This window comes from Erpetoichthys calabaricus, chromosome 10, assembly GCF_900747795.2.
Source record: "Erpetoichthys calabaricus chromosome 10, fErpCal1.3, whole genome shotgun sequence".
Taxonomy (NCBI): domain Eukaryota; kingdom Metazoa; phylum Chordata; class Cladistia; order Polypteriformes; family Polypteridae; genus Erpetoichthys; species Erpetoichthys calabaricus.
Window position 1 is genome coordinate 139540950 of NC_041403.2, and position 24200 is coordinate 139565149.

Here is a 24200-nt window from a genome sequence, read left to right on the forward strand (position 1 = left end):
AGTTTCAAATGACTAACGACCTTATTGTCAAGCGTAATTATAAACTGATCTCCAATTTATACTAAACTTGTCACATACAAAGTGTGTAACCCAAAACTTTAATATTAATTGAGAAAATAAATATATATCATTCTAAATATTTTTTTTCAAACCAAAAGTTTTCCTCAATGTTTATAGTATCCTTGAACTTGGGAGTTTATATTACTGCTTTGTGCTTAGTACAAAAAAAGACAGCATCAGTACAGGTGTGTTAGCATCAAGTAGGTGCCCTTCATTCAGCTGCAGAAAAGCAGTACATTGATAATGAAAGTGGAACTGTTTCTAAACCTTTTCACCAATTTATTTGTTGCAAATAGTCAGCAGTCAAGCAAAATGACACCTTTTATTGGCTAACTAAAAAGATTACAATATGCAAGCTTTCGAGGAAAATTTCCATATGGTTTAAACATTTAAAACTCTAACACAACCAACTCCTATGACATACTAACAGATCAGCAGGTACAGGGGGGTATTTTTCGTACGTCGCTTAAATCATCCGAGATCAGGTGCCTCATCTTGGATAAGTTAATGCCGGTGACACTCATCTGGGATAGGTCGGTTTTTCAAACGCAGCTGTGTATTAGATTAGTCGAGCTGGATCTAATCATACGAGATGAATGCGCGCGCCCGCGCTGAGTGAAAAGCCCATATATATTGAGTCTAGAAAACATGATCAGCAAGTCTTTGATAGGCTGCAACAAAATGACGAAAGAAGGGGCGCATTATTTTCCACACACGCGGCACAAGACCTTTTATTCGAAGGACATGAAGAATTTCAAGATTTAATATGCACAAGGGGTAACACTGCAAAAGCAGCCCAGACCAGAAAAGATGGCTGGCAAAAAGTGGCAGACAAATTAAATGCTAAGTAGTGTGCATTGTACTTACTGAATGCAGCGTTTCATTTCCTATGTGTCAGATTATTATTTAATATGTCATAATTCCAGATCAAACGTGAGCACAAGGAGAACATGGGAACAGGTTAAAGTGAAGTACAAGAATATACTTCAAACTGGTAAATATTGGAATATAACTATTTAAAGAATTGTTGACATTAATAATCATATATAATATAAAAAACATTAATTGTAAAGCTAATAAGAAGGCAGACAAGCAAAAAACAGGTGGAGGTCCACGCGATCCAGACCTAACCCCTGCAGAAGAGTTGGCTCTCCAGCAAAATGCCCATCGCCCTGTTTCTGAAGGGCATTCCAGGGGGAAGCTCCTCCTCAGAACCAGTGGCAGGATGCAGTGGTCACTTCATTTCAGGTAAAGGATGGTCATTGAATATATTTGTCCTCCATGTGTGCCATAGGTATGTTCCATATAGCCCTCTTTTTTGTTGGGTCAGTTGCAGGGAATGTCATATCCCTTGAACCTGTGTCTGACCAACGAGATATTGACGAAGGTCATATATTTCATGAAGACACTGTGTCTGATTATTCATCACGAGGAGAGGTACATTTTCCAAATAATGTTTGATCAAACTCCACTCTGATCAGTCCCATGTGCCCCAATCACATTTGGAAATCCTGGTAATGAGAATGTTAGGCTGATTGAGATTCTTCATGGAATGTGGGTGTTTTTGCCTGTGTGTTGCCTACCTGCAATGGCATGAAACGCCTCTTTTATTGTCTGCACACACAGGTGTCCTGGAAACACTATGAAAACCCAAAGGAAATCTTTCAGAGCCAAACAGACTTTACGAATTGCCTGGCAAACTGCACTTTAGTTAGATTTTCCGTATCGCCTACAGTATATAAAAAGTATACTGTATATTGTAAAAAACCTCAAAGCAATGCATACTGTCTGTGTGGTTGTGAGAGCCCGACTTCACCGAGTTTGACTTCGAATATAAGATGCTAATAAATCTTTGAGGTACAATATTCCCCCTCGGCTAAAGCGGTATCTTTCAAAAAGAATTTCCTCCAGGAGCAATAAAGGATCTTGCCGATCGCGCAAAATCCTCTCTATATGAAATTCTCTGCGTATAATTTCCATCCATCCATCCATTTTCCAACCCGCTGAATCCGAACACAGGGTCACGGGGGTGTGCCGGAGCCAATCCCAGCCAACACAGGGCACAAGGCAGGAAACAATCCTGGGCAGGGTGCCAACCCACCGCAGGACACACACAAACACACCCACACACCAAGCACACACTAGGGCCAATTTAGAATCGCCAATCCACCTAACCGGCATGTCTTTGGACTGTGGGAGGAAACCGGAGCGCCCGGAGTGCGTATAATTTGCGCACCGATATTAATTGGTCGCTCATTCATGAACGGCGAAGCCATGACTGGATGACTTTCACACACCGTCACTGATTATGTGTGTAAACTAATCCTTGTTTACGTAGAACAAACCTGCTCCAAGCAGGTTTGAGGATTAGGATGTGTTGCTATAACAATACTTCCAGCAAGAGTTTCGAAAAACCGACAGACCCAGGATCAGGCCAAATCGTCAACAATTACATCTGGCTAAACGACTAATCCACGTACGAAAAATACCCCCCAGATCTTATATTTTCATACAATAGAGGACTGTTACTTAGGATACATACCAGAGACGTTGATGGATGTCCCAGCATCAATGACACCACTATTGGGTCGAACGCAATAGCGGCGAGGTGCTGTAGTCTTCACTTTAAAGCAGACATTTTTTTCTGACGGATTATTGAGTTTCAGGGTTGTAGTGACAACATCTGTAAATGGACCTTAAAGAACAGAGATACTGTAGATTAGTACAGTACTTTCACGGCAGGAGTTAAGCTTTCTGAATTGAACACAACAAAAGCCTGCATACAGAGCTACACAAACATAAAAAAAAAACAGAACAAACAAGTATACACAGTTACTGTTACATTTAGTAATGCCCTGGGGCCTCATGTATAAATGGTGCGTACGGACAAAAATATTGCGTAAGCCCGTTTCCACGCTCAAATCGCAATGTATAAAACCTAAACTTGGTGTAAAGCCATGTACATTTTCAAGCTAGTTAAAACCCTGGCGTAAGCAAGTTCTCCAATCAGTTTTGCAAACTGGCGGCACCCAGCGTCAAAGCAGTGCTTTTGTTCAGGTGTGGTTTTCCTTTCTTTTTTAGATGCACAACCCTGACGCGGCTTTACAAATACACAGAAATGAACCGCATATTGTTTATGAGGTAAGGCATCTGATTGTAATTAACCTGTAACAATATAATGGTCCACGGAATGGCCAAACTATTCCAAATACCATAGCTGCTTTAGAGTTGTTACTCTCACTGCACCTTCTTCTTGTTTCTGCTGCTCCCGTTAGGGGTTGCCACAGTGGATCACCTTTTCCATATTACTTTCACTGCACCACTCAGAGTATTTAGATCACTGTATCTGAGTGTGGAATCACAGCTCAACAGCAGCTGATTGGAAAGAGAATTATCGGTATACAGCATCAAGCACACGCTGCCTCAGCCATGCTGTCTATTGAATTGCTCTCATACAGCAAACGCTTCAGAGCCTTTCCTGTAGGGACATTGCGATTCAGTAACAGTTTCATCCCAAGAACTGTAAACGCACTCAATCAGTCCATCAAGTGCTCCTTGTAGAACTGTTTGTACTTATAAGTACAATCACCTCACTGTAAACTTGCAATACAGTTATAATATTGCACAACCTGAGCCACTTTATAAAGCGCGGATTTACAAATGATGACAATATCATTTTTAAGATGAAATGCAGCAAAATATGTTTATTACATTATACAGATAAAATGTTATCATTTAAATAATGTATATTGTTAATAATTAAACATGTGAGGACACGGTGGCGCAGCGCTAGCTAGTTCAGGAATTGTTCCTGTCTCACGTTGTATTCTTGCTGGTGCTGAGGCAACACTGGAAGGATAGATGGATGGAATAACTAAACATGTACTAAGAAGATATTTCAATGTTCCTTAAAAGTTTTTAAGTATCGGCGTTCTAAGCTTACAGATGGCTTAACATCTATTACAGAGCAGATTGTGTGGCGATTGGTTACTTGGAGAAAGAAAAGGAAGGACAGGAATTGGAGGTTAGTACATTTGAAAGAGACAGTACTGCTGCAATAAATTATTTCATCGAAGGTTGCGCACGGCGCAGCAAGCATCTTGCGGGAGGCATGAAACATCTCTGGACAGGGCGCCAGCTCATCACTATCACTGTGCCACCGTGTTCCCATGTTTAATAACATGCTTTACCTCCTATCATCATGAAAATGATATCAAGCATACATCTCATTATTTTAATTATTCAGAGAACTGTAATATCACGAATGTAATGGATTCTGTGTCATGTTGGAGGAAGAGAAAGCCCGTTTAAGAAGCACGTAGTGATTCACACACAGAGCACATAGAAAAAACACATACAAAACAAAGCATTTAATGTGCTACTTTAGTTGCGATGGGATTTGAGAAACTAGTAAATTAAATGATTTAAAGAAGAAGTTTATGTGGAAATTTCGAGATTAAAGTTGACATTTCAACCTTTTTTCTCACTGTGTCCCTATCTTTTTTTCTTTTCTCTGTACCCTAATAAGCTTTCATATGACACTGAGATGGTGGGCTACGACTCGCCTTTTTACGGCGACTTTGATATCTGACAACTTTTTTTATTTCAGCACTGTGCAACTTTGTGAACTTGAGCTTTCGAGTTTCTCTGACACTCTGTCACTCGATCAACTTCCTTTTGTTGTTTATACCACTGTTTAAACCAACAAATAGTACGTTTTTCCTTGCCTCCACTTGGTATTCGCTGAAATTGTTCTATCCCCACACCCCGTGCTTTTGCCATTCCCTTTTCACAGAACGCCAAGCTTAAGGGCTATTTATATTGATTTGCATATTCAAAGAGGCGTAGTTCTGGGAGGAGTTTGGGTGGGGCAGCAGGCACGTGCATGTGCGTTACTTTTCACGCTGACCGTGATTTATGGAGCAGAAGAATGTGGAAGTTGGTGAACGCACAGATTTATGCATCTGGATTTTTTTGTGCGTACGCACATTTCCGCCTTTGTCCTTATACCATGTTTTAGTGTGAATTCTACGCACGGCTTATGCATGAGGCCCCTGGCGAGTAGTGAAGAAATTTTTAAAATGCCACTTCTGCAGTCAGCCCTCAACACCCCCCAAACTCCCCAATGATTTAGTTTTATAAAGGTAAAACATACTACCCAGACAGGATTGTTCTGTCTTTTTGAACTGCCAAGAAAACCACCAATAATAATGAAAGGAAGGTTGGGGTTGGGATGGATTTAGGCACTGAAAGCAAATCAACAATATTCTCTGGTTTACCATACTTATACACCAAAACAGAGAACGTCCTCTGTATATGGTATGCTGTTTTTCTGCCTCTGAATCAAAAGAGCAATCTGCTACAACTCATTTTTGCTAAAAATGTGCCTTGTGCTACACTGTTTTGTGACATCATTAGCATGCTAACATCACTAATACTTCATTGATAAAACACATAAAACATTCATAAGAGCTCAACTTCCAAATATACAAAAAAAAAAGCCAAGACACAGAAAAATTAAATGTTTGTAATGTATCAGAAGTGCTGGAATGTAGTCCGTTTATCAAACCTGCATACAACAATTGGGGGGGACAGGTGCCCATCCATGTTTCATTGCGTGAAAAGCAGAAAATGTTCCTAGAATGTGTGCCAGTCCATCGCAAATCTCATTCACACAACATGTGGCCAATTTTGAGTCACAAATTAACTTGACATGCATATGAATAGTAGTTGAACAAACACAGTAGTTACAGTATTTTATTTAACCTATGATGGGGCTACTTTCTCTCGTTTGCTCTGTTTCTGCTCACTTTCACTTCAGAATGTAGAATAGGATACATTCCCTACATTGGATGTGGCCAAACACATTTTTGAGTGTACTGTGAATGTGTCAAAAAAATTTACACAAAATCCACACTAGGCGTGTAGTGTTGAATTGGGTGCAGTGTGAAAATTCCAGAATTTTTTTTCCAATTTAGAGTCACCCTATAATGCTTTTGCCTTCTGTCAACAGCAGTTAACTTGACTGTCAGTCAAGTCAGAAGTTCTCTTTCTTTAAAATTTTCTTTCTTTTTAGTAATTCTGGTGTGTATTTAGACCATACTGTGTGTTTTTATTTATTTAAAGATCTTCTGTAAAAAGCCAAATTTCCCTCAGGACAAAAAGTTCCATCTATCTATACAAGTACCACAACAAAAAAATTATTGAATATGCCAATCAGGCACATAACACTGAAAAACCTTCAAACCATCACCACTGTCTCAACCATTAATACATAAAATGCCTGAAAGAAACTGAACATGTGACCAAAACATTCAAAAACATTACCAGTAAGACACAGTCTAGGTCATTTAATATAAAGAACAGTTCAACACCAAGGCTCCAGGGTTTAAATTCTTAACAGGAAGTCACACACAATGCTTGAACATTGTACTTATATTCACAGTGAATCTCTAAGGCATGTAAAGTATTTTGCAAAACTCATAAATCACTCAATACAATTATTTCTGAAGCTACTCATCTGGGTAGTAAGTGTTTTTGTCCACATGAAAGCATTAAATAACATTAGAATAAATGCAAACAAACATTTGTATAATGAAAAGCAGTACGAATATCTTTTGTTGTCTTATATTTTGTAAGATAGCTTCCCCTCAGGGGACCCTGGCCAATCTATGTATTTGTCAAGTTTCAACAAGAGCACACTTGATTAAAATGAATCAAGTAGTGATTAGTTGCACCAGATTTGCTGATGGTTCAATTTAATAAATAAATAGGGAGTTAAAATCAAATTTTATTTGTCACATACAAATTATTTATATAGTACAATATATAGTGAAACGCTTAGCTGTGCAACTCCAATGACGGTGCCTTTAAGAATAATACAAAGAGACAATAACAATATATGGCTTTATGAATATTCAAAAGTCATTAAAATTATAAATATGTGGTAAATAATAATCACTAAATAACAAATAATAGTAGAGTATTTTTTATTTCTAAACGCTTTTCTTATTCAATATGCGGATGGAATGTGGGAAAAAACTCCTCCTCAGTCTCTCTGAACTGACCTTTACCCAGTGGTAGCATATTGCAGCAAGGGAAAATAGCCCATTGTTGCAATGGCTGGTATCACAGAATTTTCTTGCCCAGGGTAATTCCATGTCATATCATCACAGTTTTGAGCCTCATCGTCACAGATTTTAACGAACCTTGGCATGTTGATTTGGTCATATGAGTAACCCATGGAATTGAAATTGCATACGCTTTGGATCAATATGGAGATCAATAGGGAGATTTAAGCTAATAAAGTTTAAACTTATTTGGTATTCTGACTTTGACTGGCAATATCTCTCTAAATATATAAGTTGCACAGAAATGGTTCCCATATTATTATAAAGGTCTTTCCCAACTCTATATTTTGAATAAGTACTATGCTATCCCCACAATGAAAAATTACCATGTTATAAGTGATTATAATATTAAAAATAGAATAGTAAGTACTACACTATCCCCACAATGAAAAATTACCATGTGTGAGGGGTTCAGCCCGGACACAACCACGTGGACACCAACTCTTCATAATGACACACGCTTTTATTTAAACAAGTGTCCCCAAACACCAGTCCCGCACACACACAGCACAGTGCTCCCGCACCACAACACCCTTCCTCGGGCCTTTCACTGTCTGTGAGCCGCCTTTCCTCTCTCCACGGGAGCTTCATCCTGCTCCCCCTCCCGACTCTAGCTCCCTGATTGTAGGTTAGGAGGCCCCTTTTATTCCCACCCGAATATGCTCCAGGTGCCTGATGACACTCTTCTGGCAGCACTTCCTGGTGTGGCAGAAGTGCTGCCTTTGTATCCGGAAGCACTCCGGGCATTCCTGGAAGGTCCTTCTTCCCCCCGTCCAGGTGTGGTGGAAGTGCAGGTTTCCCGGGCTCCTCAATTCTCAGGGCGCCCCCGGCGCGGCCACGGGACCCAACAGGTTTGAGCCTCCTGGCTCCTTCCCCGTGGTCCCTTCTTTATCCAGGGCAGTTGCCCCCATGTGGCCCGGGGAACGAATAAACCGCCTCCCAGTCCTTCCAGGCATCCCGGTTGGGTCTGCCCCCCAGCCTCCTGTGACACATGTTATGTTATGAGTGATTATAGTATTAAAAACTGGTCAATTTTTTTACTAAAGCTAGCTTATGATGTCATGAACATCTCCAGAAAATCTGCTCTTTGGGTTTTGAGTCATTGCCACGCTACCATTATAGGTGGAATCACATGGTTTCATACCATTAATGGGCCTTTTTCATAGCAGCCATATTGACATGAAATAGTATTGCAAGCACAGGTGTAAGTAATGACATTAAGGTTCCAATTATGCTACATTGAAGCTTCATTAATGTCATTAGTGACATCTATACTTGCCATACTATTTCATATCAAAATGGCTGCTGTGAAAAGGAATCATTCCAATGTGGCTAACACATGCCAATGCTCCACCCTGTATTAATCAGAGGGGAGTGAGGTGTGCAAATCAGTAAGGTGTCAATCAATAGCAGATGCTGTCAATTACCTGCTGGAGGTAAAAGCATTATCTTTCTGCAGCAGCATCTATATATATAATTCACTAAGCCGCCGACAAGTAGCCACCCACTGAAAGCACGCCAGAAGGGGCGTGGATTCACTAAACCGCTGACAAGTAAGACGCCAATGGCGCACGCAGGAAGGAGCTATGCCCACCAACTCTTAGACCATTGGATACGACGAAAACTCGCAGAGCCACACCCACCAACTCGGACGCGACGCCTCGGAAAACATGCCGTCATTTCTGTTTGTCTGTGCCACGGTCCACATGCAGCTCTGAGCCACGTTGACTTTTCATTAGTCAACCTCAGTGGGACCTTGGTTCACACAGAGGCAGCGCCAGAGAGAGACAGAGGCACACACACACAGGCAGAGCGAGAGAGAGAGAGACGCGCACACACAGGCAGCGCCAGAGAGAGACTGAGGCACACACAGGCAGAGCGAGAGAGAGAGCCGTGCGCACACACAGGCAGCACCAGAGAGACACAGAGGCACACACAGGCAGCGCGAGAGAGAGAGCCGCGCAATCCTTTAAAACAGAGGTTAAAACACAATGAAGGAAGCAGTCTTTAAAAACCAATAAGCCCTGTGCCTCTTTTCATTAGCGTCTCACCTGCTTCACCGATGCAGGCCCTGCAACAGTCGAGACGCTCTCTCAGCAGCTGACCTTCTCTGTGCCTGACTCCACTACTGCCAGTCGCCTGATTAAAAATGGCCTTTTGAAGGGGAGCTATGGACCCGCTATACCACAGGAACACATTGCCTTCGAGCCTGCTCTCGCTCACTCTAATGTACCGGCTTTCTTTCTCTCTTCACTCGTTCGCACACTGCACAGGAGAGAAATGCCCGCAGCACGACTCCACCCGGAAACCGTTTCAGCCACACTTCCACGCCCCTCGCTATGCTGTGAGTGCGATGATTATTTATTTAAAAATGGCCTTTTGAAGGGGAGCTGTGGACCCGCTATACCACAGGATCACCTGTGACATTGCCTTCACATTGTTTTCCTTTTATTTATGATCCCGTCGAGCAGATCAGACACCCAGGCAAACAACACTGAATAATCAATAGCTGCAACCACTTTGCCCACCCCAACTCCTCACCTGAGTCGGTTTCGTCTGTGTTCAGCAGTGTTTCCCAAACTCTGTCCTGGTGAACCCCTGTGGATGCAGGGTTTTGTTCCAACCAGATTCCTAATCATTAATGCCGGTGAAACTCATAAGGGATAAGTCGGTTTTTCAAACGCTGCCGTGTAGCAGATTAGTCTAGCAGGATGTAATAATCCGAGATGAATGCGCGCCCTTCGCGCTGAGTGAAAAGCCAATGTATATTGAGTCTAGAAAACATGATCAGCAAGTCTTTGATAGGCTGCAACAAAATCATGAAAGAACGGGCGCATTTTTTTCTCACAAGCTGGGTGGGAGGGTGTTAGTTAGTTAATTAGTTACTCGAAGGATTTCAAGATTTAATATGCACAAGCGGTAACACTGCAAAAGCAGCCCAAACCAGAAAAGACGGCTGGCAAAAAGTGGCCGACAAATTAAACGCGTGTGCATTGTACTTACTGAAAGTAGCGTTATGGATTTTGCAAATGTTCATTTTTTCCCTCTGCTTAAAAAACATCAAACAAGCGGCGTGATTATAAGGCGTATACTACACCACGGGTTGGTATGCAGCGTGTAAAACAGTTTGTCGCGGATAATTTGCCTTTTACTTTAACACGAAGACAATTTCCTGTTAGATTTGCCTTTGCGATGACATTTAATAAGGCACAGGGACAAACTTTCAAAAAGATATGCATGTATCTGCCAAAACCAGTTTTCAGTCACGGACAGTTGTATGTTGCTCTCTCCAGAGTTCCATCTTTTCATTCACTTACTGGTATGCCTGCAGGAATACGTGCAATGAGCGAGCGACACACACACACACACATACAGGCGCGCGAGAGAGAGAGAGCGAGCGCTGGACGCATAAGAATAAGAATACTGCATTACATTGATATACCGGTGTTTTCAGTATTCAAAGCACTATCCACACAGGGAGAAACCGGGAAGCGAACCCAAAATCTTCCACAGTCTCCTTACTGCAAAGCAGCAACACTACCACTGCGCTACAAGGCAGTTAAAGAATGCACTGGGCTCGATTTTGTTTTCACTTCTGTTTACAGCGATCGGATCGTAGCGTGCATTATTGCAATGTTACTTTTCTTGGTGGCTTATTACATTACGGATGATTCACATGTTAATTTTTTTCCCTGTGCTTAAAAGACATTAAAAAAGTGTTTCTCAACTGTGACTCCGGAACAACTCAGTACGCAAGCTATATTAAGCGTCAACAACGAAGACTCGCTACACCTTAATGAACAAGTGCTGAAGCTTATCCCTACCGACGAAGTAACTTTCACCAGCGTGGCCTCCATCGTCACAGACGATCCCCCTTTCAGTCACGGACAATTGTACGTTGCTCTCTCCAGAGGTCCATCTTTTCATTCACTCACAGTGGTATCCACAAATCCTGAACGACACAGTTGTCCAAATGGGGTGGAAGTGTTCACCCATCAATACATAATTATGCGGCGTATGCTACGCCGCGGGTTGGCTAGTACATTTTTACAATGTCTTCGGTAGAGAGGTTGTTTAGCCTTGATCAGAAATCTTGTTGTGACCCTTTAAATTGTCATCTCAAGATGATAAGTGTCTGGGACAGCAATACAGGATCAGCTAAGTCTCAATTTAAGAGCGGGTCAGCGCATCTGCAGAAATTGCTGTGTGAGACTATCAAAACTCACAAACCCAGAACAAACAGATCAGTTTTACTCTTCCAGTAGTGACTTGGCAGACCCTCCCAATCCTGAACCTATGGCTGGCCTTTCAACATCTGGAGATGAAGGTACATGGCTAGGATGTGTTGTAGAAACTATGCCCAGCATTGACCTTTTTACAACCTCATGGACCATCTCCATCCTACTCATTCCTATACTATTTTGATACATTTGTCATGGATCATCAGGATGTGCTTTTAGTAGCTGAACCTGTGATGGGAAACAGGACTGACATACACAGTTTCAAGCAATGACACAATTGCTGCATCAAAGGCTCTGATGGGAGTACAAATTGAGAGTGTAGGCATTGTTTATGTTCTTACATTCCCACCTTATCATTCAAACAGTACAACTTGTATGTAATTTATTCATGATTCCACCAAAGTTAAAATTTCTTTCCTCATTCTAGTGTTCGAAGAGCCCACCTAGTTTCAGTTTAGTTTTTGTGTTAGTTTTTCAGGTTTATGAGGAAAGGCTTGATCTATATTTTCTGAAAACATACTATGAAAGTGTATGACCTCAAATATGATTTATGTAATTCATTTTTAGTAGACCAGCGTCTCTCAAGAAGAAAAAAGCGTGAACTGAAGAGAAAAACTAAAACTATTCTGATTTCGCCATGAATTCTATTTTGTTTTAGTAACTTTGGCATCATTGTCATTTTATTCATTTTAACTGTAATTTTTATTTAAATTAAAATGATATTTTCACTTCTATTTCTGGCTTTAGTCTTTTTTTTCATGAACCCTAATAACCCTGTACCATTCACTGATCACTAACTGCTATTCTGCGGCATTGTAAGGAATTGTGGTTTTGATGTTCACTTCAGATAAGTAAATGATATCTCAGCAACAACTCAAAAACCAAAGACCAATTTTTCTCGAGATGTTCAAGATATTATAAACTAGCTTTAGCAAAAATAACTGACCAATTTTAAAAGTTTTTTTCACTACTCAATTTTTATTATTTGTAGTGTTGGAAAAGATCTTTAAAACAATATGGAAACCATTTCTGTGCGACTCATATTTAGGGTGATACAGCCAGTCAAAGTCAGCATCTAATGAGAAGTTCAAACTTTGTTAGCTTAAAACTCCCTTAATATTGATCCAAGACATGTGCAGCTCAAGGGGTTACTCATATGACCAAATCGGCATGTCAAGTTTCATTAAAATCTGTGATGATGAGGTCCAAAAGTGTAATGATTTGACATGGAATTATCCCCCTTGTAAGATACTGCTTGATATAGATGCCCCTGAAGTTTCGGAGTAAAACACTCATTGACATGTTCTGCTGACTGCACCACTGTTTGCAGGACCATGTGGTACTGTTGCATGCTTTTTCCAAACCAGGAAGTGACATTTTCTATCACAATACTTTTGATGGTCGATGTATTCAAGTAATTTAGTATCTGAGAGGGCAGCCTGAAAGCCCTGAGGTGGTAAAGACAGTGCCTTCTTCACCAAGATGTCTATGTGCTTGGTCCAGGTCAGGTCATTCATGATGTGGACACTGATGCATCTGAAACTGTCCACCCTCTCTAATGGAGTACTGTTAATACTGAGAGGGTAGTAGCATCCACATTGTTTTCTCCCAAAGTCCACAATCAGCTCCTTTGTCTTGATGACATTCAGGAGTAGACTGTTGTCCTGACAAACAATGTGACAAACTCTCCACTTTATCTAGGGAAGTCTGCTCATTGTTGTTAAATATCAGGCCTACCACAGTTGTATCATCAGCAAACTTGACAATGATGTTAGAGTCACATACAGATATCCAATCATATGCATAGAGTCAGTAAATTAGAGAGCTCAGAACACAGCCTTGTGTAGTGCCTGTGACGAGAGTGGGGGATGATGAAGTATGGCCAGCCACTCAGACAACATGGGGTCTGCCTGTCAGGAAGTGATAAGACCGTTACTGCTGTCACATCAGTTGTTGTTGACCATAAGATACACTCCTCCACTTTTCAGTTCGCCACACTCCTCTGTTCTTTCCATATGGTAAATGAAGAGTGATTTAAGCAGGCTGAATAACATGGGCCAGTCTTACTGGAGTCAGGCATATCTCTGTGAGACAATGTTACCGTCTGGAATACCGCACTAGACCTTTATCCTTAGGCCGGGTTTATACTTCATGTGACGTGACATGCGCTCCAACAGAAGCTACTGCTATTCAAGCGTTGTACTGTTTATACTTGTGCGCTTACTTTACGCAAATCTGGAAGATTCCACCAGGTGGCAGTGCGAGATATCATCACGGTGAGAAAACATTTAGCTTCTCTGTATTATGAATTGCCTGACACATCCATTAAATTCCAAGGACACCTTGCCATAATATCTCTGAAAAGGCTGTTTAATGATTACATCCATCAATCCAGGGATCCGCACATTCCAGCAAGCATTAGGCGTGAGACAGAAACAAAATCCCTAGACGGGGTGTCAGCTTGATGCAAGCTGAACACTAGCATACACATACAATAGTGTCACCAAATCCCCCAACCTTAATGTCTTTGGAATTAAACCGGCGCACACTGTGGCAACCCACCAGGAAAACATTCAAACTCCAGGAAGGGAACATCAGGGACGTGGCTCCCTGCGAGGCAGCAGCGCTACCAGGGACTGTGCCGTCCCCACATATATAATTATTAACAGTATTCATTATTTAAATGAAGTTAACGATTTATCAGTAAAATGTAACACACATATTTAATGTATTTCATCATGAAATTGATATCAAGCATACATCTAAGGATTCTAAATGTGTAGAGAGCTGGAATATAATAAATTTAATGTATTCTATGTGGCGATTGCTGCTTGCCACTGCTGTCAGTTCAGGAGGAAACCCCAGAAGAACACAGCGATTAACAACTGGGTTGGTTTTAAGATGACGTTTACGATGGTGTACTTTAATGACAAAATAAAGTACGAGGTTAAAGTGGACATTTCGAGATTAAAGCCAAAATTTCCACTTTAATCACAAATACACCTTTTCACTGTGTCCTTAATTTTTTCCCTAGTGGCTCATATACGCTACCGAACATTCTGATGCTGTTGTGAAAGTGAGAAAAAAAAAAAAAAACATAGCACAGTACCGTGTCATTACGATGGGGAATATGCAACTCTTGAATATAAAACCACCACGAATGCATTTGTATGCTGGCATTTTGCTTCACCACATCGAACCATTCATCAAACATCGAAGCACGCACACTGATCCTGTAGGATCCGCATAGTGGCTTTCTGTCACATATTGATAGTACACAGAGACTCTGATGTCATGTTCCAACTTGATCACACTGCGCCCCCCGTCTTTTGCTGGCACTGCAACTCACATGTGTCACGTTAATTTCTGAGAACATACTCAGAGGATGTGTCAAATGAATGCTGGGAACGTGTAGCAGCCATGATGCTTGCACGTACACATTCTGAGTGTGAAATATAAACCGGCCCTTAGTCTGATGTCTATGTCCAGTAACTGGGGAGCAAGCTGGATGACTAGTAGGACACTGGCCATTGGTGGACAGTATGCGCGAGCCCTCAGCCTGCTGCACACTCTGGTGTGTTTCCCTATGTTTTTCCTTAGGTGAATCTGCTGTTGCTGTCACTATTTTTTTTACAAAGATCTCACTCGTCACAAGCAGAGTCAGCAAATATGAAGTCAAAAAGCTGCCAATTAACTTGTGATCCTATGTTTATAAGTTTCTGGTGATCATAATTAATGCAACCCAAAGTAGCAGGTGTAAAAAAGTAAATAAGAATAAGAATAACACAACACAAAGTAAACAAACAGACTAATCAGAGTCAGCAGAATGGCAGCCACAGCCACAAACACCTGGGTGCCCCAAAACTAACATACTTTGACAGATATAAAAATCACTGTTTTTTTATCCACAAGGTCAAATATATTGAGCAATAGCACACTAAACTGTATTTTCAAGATACGGTGTTCAGAATGACAAAGTAATTTGAAGTAGCTAAGTTAAAGACATGAAGTCAAAGATCTGCAGAGCTGTCTGCATCTGATGGATTGTATTTAAAGAACACAACATTAAAAAAGGGAAATTTCTCTGAATCTGAAAGTACATGTTGTCACATACATGCTCATTGGAGACAGTTTACAGGATCAAATGGTGATATTTCTCAGCTAGGCGAGGAGTTGGTGCTATCATTTGATCCTTTCTCCTCTTGTCCCTTTGCAGAACAGCCAAAGACTGAGCCTTTAAGTGACATCACCTCCAGTCCAATCTTTGATGACATCACTTACAATACCCAGAACCCATCTTACCTGCCACATCAGCTCTTGTTCCGGCCTCCCTGACTCCACCTCTTCCTCTAATCCACCATATTTCTAGACCAGTTTTATCATGATTGTCAGTTCTGTCTTTAACTTGTGTCTGTGATAATGTATTTTTCATTTTGCCTACCTTTTCTCAAGTACATGGGGTGGCCATCCCCAAACCTTTTTCTGTTTGCTGCCTATGTTATTACATTGCTTTGAATGTGCAAAGAAGTCTTAGAAAAATGTTTAGGAGAGAGTGGTGCCACTAACAAATCAATTCTTGTGGAAATACAACAAGCTGAACATACAGTCATATGAAAACGTTTTGGAACCCCTCTTAATTCTTTGGATTTTGTTTATCATTGGCTGAGCTTCCAAAGTAGCAACTTCCTTTTAATATATGACATGCCTTATGGAAACAGTAGTATTTCAGCAGTGACATTAAGTTTATTGGATTAACAAAAAATATGTAATATGCATCATAACAAAATTAGACAGGTGCAGAAATTTGGGCACCCGAACAGAGATATTATATCAATAATTAGTTGAGCCTCCTTTTGCAAATATAACAGTCTCTAGATGCATCCTATAGCCTTTGATGATTGTCTGGATTCTGGATGTATTGGTATATTTTCAACCATTCTTCCATATAAAATCTCTCCAGTTCAGTTCAATTTGATGGCTGCTGAGCATGGACAGCCTGCTTCAAATCATCCCATAGATTTTCTATGATACTCAAGTCAGGGGACTGTGACGGCCATTCCAGAATATTGTACTTCTCCCTCTGCATGAATACCTTTGTAGATTTCGAACTGTGTTTTGGGTCATTGTCTTGTTGGAATATCCAACCCCTGCGTAACTTCAACTTTGTGACTGATGCTTGAACATTATCCTGAAGAATATCTTGATATTGGGTTGAATTCATCTGACCCTCAACTTTAACAAGGTCCCTGAACTAGCCACACAGCCCCACAGCATGATGAAACCTCCACCAAATTTGACAGTAGGTAGCAGGTGTTTTTCTTGGAATGTGGTATTCTTCTTCTGCCATGCAAAGCACTTTGTTATGACCAAATAACTCAATTTTTGCCTTATCACTCCAAAGCACTTTGTTCCAAAATGAATCTGGCTTGTCTAAATGAGCATTTGCATACAACAAGCGACTCTGTTTGTGGCATGAGTGCAGAAAGGGCTTCTTTCTCATCACCCTGCCATACAAATGTTCTTTGTGCAATGTGGAACGATGTACAGATACACCATCTGCAGCAAGATGTTCTTGTAGGTCTTTGGAGGTGATCTGTGGGTTGTCTGTAACCATTCTCACAATCCTGTGCATATGCCGCTCCTGTATTTTTCTTGGGTTTAACAGCACTGTGCCTGTGGCCTTCCATTTCCTGATTACATTCTTTACAGTTGAAACTGACAGTTTAAACCTCAGATAGCTTTTTGTAGCCTTCCCCTAAACCATGATACTGAACAATCTTTGTTTTCAGATCTTTTGAGAGTTGCTTTGTGGATCCCATGCTGTCATTCTTCAGAGGAGAGTCAAAGGGAAGCACAACTTGCAATTGACCACCTTAAATACCTTTTCTGATGATTGGACACACCTGTCTATGAAGTTCAAGGCTTAACAAGCTAATCCAACCAATTTGGTGTTGCAAGTAATCAGTATTGAGCAGTTACATGCATTCAAATCAGCAAAATTACAACAGGACCCAAATTTTTTACACAGCTGGTTTTTCACATTTGATTTAATTTCATACAATTAAATACTGCTTCACTAAAAATCTTTGTTCGGAAAACACCCCAGTACTCAGATGTTCCTAGGAAATGAAAGACATACCACTGTTATCTTTTTTTGTTGAAAGTGGAGAAAATTATTATGCAGGCTGAGAGGGGTTCCCAAACTTTTTCATATGACTGTAAAGCATGGAGAAACAATGAATGGCAAAATGACAGATTTGAAATTGATACACAAAGTCACCAGTGTATCAGAAGAGTTAGCACGAAATATAGTTGCGTGCTTTTCAACCAACAGTCCAGGTGATGTTTTTGGAATGGGGGGGGGGAATGAAGGTTAGGACACAATGGAATGTTGACTTCTGAGAGAAACATATTAACATATTTTCCTTAAGGACTGGTTCCAGGAAGTGATAATCTAGGAGCTTGCTATAGCATCAGCAGATTAGCATGTTCCAGAACATTGGATATCAATTGGCTCACACATTCCTGGATTGGTTGTTCCCTATTAACGCGTGTTCATGACAAAATTTATAGGCCCATTATGACTTGATCAGCTAGTCCATTTTCAGTTATTACTGCGCAGGAGTTAATTAAAAATGAAGAGAGTTTTAACTTTCCATCAATTCATCCACTCACATGTCCAGAGCAGGAACGCAGGGAGCCTAACTCAGCAAGCACTGGGAGCAAATTTTCTGCCAATACAGAACTTGTGTACTTCTTCATAAGTTCAACGTTTTAAAGGAGTTTTTTTTTATTAAGTGTGATGATATAAGTTATACCATAGCTTTATATTACAAACAATTTCTGAGATGTGATTTGGGATATGATGTAAAATTTAGTAGTAATGTTGAGACTCTACTTTGGAGGGTTGTTGATTTATATTAAAGCCTCAGATGTAAAATGGAAACATTCTTGCAGATCCTTCTCTGGACATCCCAGGATGTCTGATTAGCGTCTGATTACATTTTTCTGGGCAAGATTTGGTGAAGGAGTTATGTTTCTATGTCAATTGTTCATTCAGGTAGGAGCATGACTTTTTTATCTGCTTCTTCAAGAGTGCAGCTGGTGTCAACATTTCCAACAGAACATTTACAGACTTTGATTTTATAATTGGATGCTCTACTCCCTAATTACTGAGGCTACAAAGTGTTAATCCTTCAAGCTAAACCTGTTCTTTTGCAGGTTGTTTCAGAGTATTTGAAGCCCCATTAACTGAACCAGATTTTGTTAAATCTTTCTTTCTGGTATAGACAAACCCTAAGCCCTTTCCAAAAAGCAGGGTTAATGAGTTGTCTGTATCTTTGCCCATACGGATTACATAATTCTGGATTGTTTCAGAAATGCAGGTTTGTTATAATCAGGGTTTTCTAGAATGGAATTAGCCCGATTTCTGTGGATTTTGACTTACTTTAAACATATTTTGCACTAATCTTGCTTTCTTGAACAAACTTCAGGTCATACCTTCAGGAACCAAAAAAAAACTGACAAAAACTTCATCTTTCAGCATGATAATGCCCCCTAAAAATACTAAGTATATTTAAGATTTACTTGGATTAGAAGTCTGTAGATGAAACACTAAAAATATTGTGTGTAGTACACACTAACACAGATAAACTTGTGCATTTTATTTATTAGTTTGGACTTTCATTTACACTGAAATGGCATTAATGACCATGGGAAAAATTAATCAAAAAATGTTCACAAAAGTGAATAAATTTAAAAATGCCAGAACAAGTACAACTGTGTGGGTGGGTGAAATTAGCTTTTTCCTGACATACAGTACGACTGTCACGTGATCAGACACCAACTTCAGTTCTGTCTTGATAATTCCCTTTGTAAAATCATCTTTACTATGAGAATAGAAATGTGCCTTTCTAAATTCTTCACATCAACCAGTGGATACCTGCTCCTTGAAACATTTGACTAATTTATAGTATTTATTCTGGCAAGTTGTTTAAAGATTGGCTACCATTACTAATTTGTAACCTTTCTGCCTGGACAAAGTCATCCAGTGTGGTGTTTTCTTCAGGTGCTCTTTTGTTTTTCTTCATACATTCAACAATCTAATTTACTTCGTATTTGCTCCTTAAACAAACATTATTCTTGGCTGTCACACTGCACATGTCCAAATGGAATGACTTAGGATGAAAAAATATTAACAAAATGATATGACAGCACACGTGTGGATAGAAAACTTTTAAAATGAAAATGATGCTTCCAAATTGATCTGTGTTAACATGAACTAAGCCTTAGACTGGCCGTCGCAAAGATCCAACCTTAACATAACAGGAGTTGTATGGGATTACTTCAAAAGGTAAAAGAACAAAAAGAAGACAGGGTCAAATTAAGATCTATGGGAAATTATATAAGAAGCTGGGAAGAATTTACCACAGAACTACGTGAAACTACTGTAAAGTACAGTGATGAAACAAAGTGAATTGCTTTACTTTTGCATTTTAAGGAGTAGTATGTAAAATAACAACTAGTTTTAAAAGAAAACACCAGAGATTTTTAAATTTCTTTGTTGCATTTATTCTACTCTTATGTAGTACTGTATTTTCATGAGCAAATACACACTTCCTGGCTAGATAATTAGCTTTAAATATAATTTTCTTGAGTGTCCCAGTACTGTACATTTACAGCAATACAGGAAAGCAAAGTTAGTAAAGTCACATACAATCAATTCAGAGAAAGGTTTGGCACAGTTGCTAGTCTTGTCAGATTAGATAGGGAAGCGAGACTCGGCTCATTTTACATTGAACTGTAGCTCACCCATTGCTGATACCTCCTGCTCTCTCCTGCACTTTGACTCTGAATGCACATCATTGCATGGTCTGTCCAGTTGTGATTAAAGAGTTTATTATTAGCACTTAGGAGTTTATTATTAGTTAAGTACAGCTACTATTATCAGAGGTTACTACTGCAGGTTAATAAAATACACAAGGGTCTCAAGTTACAAAGGTCTTAACTTCAGCAGTTCTGATGTTTTGAATGAGCATATACAATCCAAAAGTTTTCTTTTCACCTAAATTTCATTTAGCAACTTTCATTATTAGTTATGAATGAAGAAAAGTAATTTTGGCACAGCTGTCATTAACAATGAGACTTCGTACAGTACATACTTTCTCACCATTGTGTGTCACCAAATGCAAGCGTTGGCATAGACTGCCACACAATAAGCACTGTAATCGGTAAGCATCTAGATTTGGAACTGACCATTTAGTTCAGTGGTAGAACGCAGTTCTTGAAATCCCCTGTGTCCTAAGAACACGTCAAAGCTGTGCTGAACAATACCTCAACAAAGACAGCATGCGCCTCATAATCGTCAGTTAATGGTGGATTTTCATGCCATCACTATGCCCTTTCCAACTCCACAAGGTTATTAAAAAAACTGAAGAATGTTTAAGCATTAGTTCAAAATACTGTACTGTACACATCCATGGTTCAGTTTAGTTTTAATTAGTTTAAATTATGTTTTGTAATTTAAACTAGACTAATATTGCTTCATTGTCAAATGGTTTTGTATAAACTAAATAATAAAATTTCATGCATTTTTGCTGATTTTTCATTTAAACATTTTCCATGGTCAAGTTCCGATATGCATACAAAAACAAGTTACAAACTTAAAACAGAAATGAAACTCGACTGTAACCGGAGAGCCACCAGTGTATGTTTCCACATCTAAGACACATCTTAAAGTGTGGCTTTGTTTACTCGCTTTCTTTGGAGCTTTGAGCCATAGTCTCTGTATACTACCAATCAGTCCTGCCAAGCAAATGTGCAATGGGGCAATGCTGTATAAGCAATTACTGTAAATGCCTGAATTTTTCAAACTAAAAGACTTCCCATTAAGACTTAAAAAAATGAGGTTGAAGGCTAGGTCTGTAGATGTGGCATGTTCCAAATTGTTAAGATGATTAGCAGATAGAGATTTGATGACAATACTGTCCCAAAAGACCCCCCCACCCCCAAACCCATACAAACATAAAAGTTCAAATTGGTTCCCAAGTTCAGTCCGAGGAGAACCACGTATGTGCAAGTTTTTGTTGCAACCAATTATACTTTTAAATGAACTGTTACCATAATCAGTCAAGGCGATATTTCTCTGTTCCTATGTTTTGGTGTTAATCCTGAAATTATAAAACAAGGGTTTCTAAGTTTTTATTGGAATGTAGAAAGCATTTCTGTATGTTACATAGTGATAACTTAATTTTTTGTTGTCACTTTCAAAATTTTCATCATCAACATTATGATTTTAATCCCAGTTTTTCTAGGTATTCTTGCTATTTAAGTCATAATTTACCAATGAGCATGCTAGTAGAATTTGACACTGAAGAAACTGTGGTATTTCAGCATTCTGTATTATTTTCCCCAGTGTCTCCTCTGCCTGCCATTAACTGTAATTATTAGGATATAACTAAGGTTGTGGGTGAATTAAGAGTAAAATGACAAAAGCATGTTAAATAGTAGAGTACAAATTTCCAGATTTATTACAAAATGTAAATTTCACACTAGTGTGTTTTGTGAATGCAGAATAAGCTAATTAAACAATAAGACCAATCAGAAGGAAAACTACTAATTGTGAAACTGGCTGGAAAAAAACTTGCAGTCATGAGGATCCACGAGGACTGAACTTTGGAACCATTATCTATGCCAGGTGTGGCCAACTCCAATCCTGGAGAGACACAATACCTACAGATTTTCATTCTAACCATTTTCATAATTAGTGACTAGTTTTCACTACTCATTAACTTCATTTAATGTATGTGCTATTTAAGACTCAGACCAGCAATGTCAGTCCTGGAGGGCTGCAGTGGTTTCAGGCTTTTGTTCCAATCCAATTGCTTCATGAGAAATCATCCATTGCTGAGGAAGCACTTATTGCTCAAGTGACATTTTTCTGCTTCATTTCAGTTGTCTCGCTTGTTAAAATTTTGAACCCTTAATTGCTTATTTCAACTGTATTCATTGTTTTAACTGCTCCTTATTAGCAATAAGATACAAATGACAAAAGAACCAAACATTTTACATTTAGCTTGTCTCCATTTCCACCCATGTGTATTCATCACTCACTATTTGATTTAATTAAATACTCAAAAGCAAACTGAAGAGAAAGTTATCTGTTTTAGGCTTCAAATAACTTGGATGATACATGTATCATTAGAAAGAAAAAAAATAATCTTTGATTTAAGAATGAACCGACATGATGGAGTTAAAATACTAACAAGCCATTAAATTAAAGAAGATCTGCTTTTGGTGAAGATTGGCTTCTAAGTAAGCAACTGGGTTGTAACAAAAACCTGCAGCCACTACGGCTCTCCAGGATCAGAGCTGCCCACCCCAATCTATGCTATATCCTTACCTTTCATCAAAGTGGTGATACATGGTCATTACAGAAACAATCTTAATTATAATTAAATTACAAAAGCAATCTAGATTATAATATAATCAAAGAAATGTTCAGTTTTTTATCAGAAAATATAATTACTGGTTACACAGGGTACCAAGAGTGTACTTTCACAACTGTAGCCAATTAATATCTCCAGTCCCAAGTGAGACACAGTCCTATGATTTGCAATCTGCTATAAAGGGAACACTAACCTAGTATGAGCAAGAGCAACTCTGCACTATTTAGTTTGCCATTATGTCCTCTCAGTTTAAGTCTCTAGGCTTCAGTCTGTTGCTAAGAGTAATGAATTTAAACAGCACATAAAACAATTAAGAAATTTAAATTACTGAATGCTAAATGTTAATACTAAATGCATCAGTACTGTAAGTTCCAATTTGGCTTGTTGTCCACATGTGGGTGACAAAGAAGGAATATCATGAAAGCAAAGAATGCATTTTACTTATTAATATCAAGAAAATAATCATCCAGGGTGCATAGGCTGCCCAAAGACTAGCTTTAGTTTCAAGTAACATGAGATATGTGACAGCAGTTTCACATTCACAGGAGCTGGAAAGAAAGGAGCAAGCAAGTTCACATGGGGGAGTCACTGAAGATCAGGTTACTAATGTAGCATGTCAGAAATGGGTGCCCTAATACATTAATGTATGTCACACAGGAGAATTACTTTAAAGGCAACCCCCGCCCAACCAAAAAAAAAGCCACTACAGATCTAGTGACATTCTCCTCCAACAGTGTCCTAATAACAAATAACAGGTCCTAAAATCTTCAGTCTACAAAAACACATTCAAACAACTATGGTATCAGTATGTGCCGGGAACCTGCGCTCAAATTCAGTGCATTGTAATTATTCTACAATGTTGCATTCAGTACAATCACAGCACAGGAAAATGAGTAGGCATGTCTAAAAAGGAAATAATCCTATCTGGATGTAAAGCTACTTTTTGTTATTTATGTTAACTGTAACATGACATGTACTGTGTTGAAAGTGAAACACTTCATGAAAAGAATGTGTACTAGACGGAGAGTCACACAGTAGTAATGTTCCCAGCTTTGACAGAGAGGGCTCACATTCCAGGAAGAAACGTCTGGATTTTCATCACATATTCCAAGATGTGCAGACGAGTTTAATGTGTGGGTCTGAACTGGTGAAGTGTGGGCATCTGAGGGAATATGACCTACGATAAACTGGCTCCCCATCCAGGGATGGTTCCTGCCTTACTCCTGATACTGCTTGGCACCCTGTAACCCTCAAAGTAAATTAAGAAGGTTTTAAAAAAATTAAAAGAAAAAGACCATGAAAGGGGCTATATATAAAAATAC

At 39.4% G+C, this 24200-nt stretch overlaps 1 protein-coding gene across 1 annotated transcript in view; it reads right to left on the bottom strand.

Moving 5' to 3' along the window:
* vapb (VAMP (vesicle-associated membrane protein)-associated protein B and C) overlaps positions 1-24200 on the bottom strand; it is a 31256-nt gene that overhangs the window by 5673 nt on the left and 1383 nt on the right. The window contains exon 2 of the mRNA XM_028811960.2: positions 2603-2755. Coding sequence (XP_028667793.1) covers positions 2603-2755 — 153 coding nt within the window. The remainder of the gene's footprint in view (positions 1-2602; positions 2756-24200) is intronic.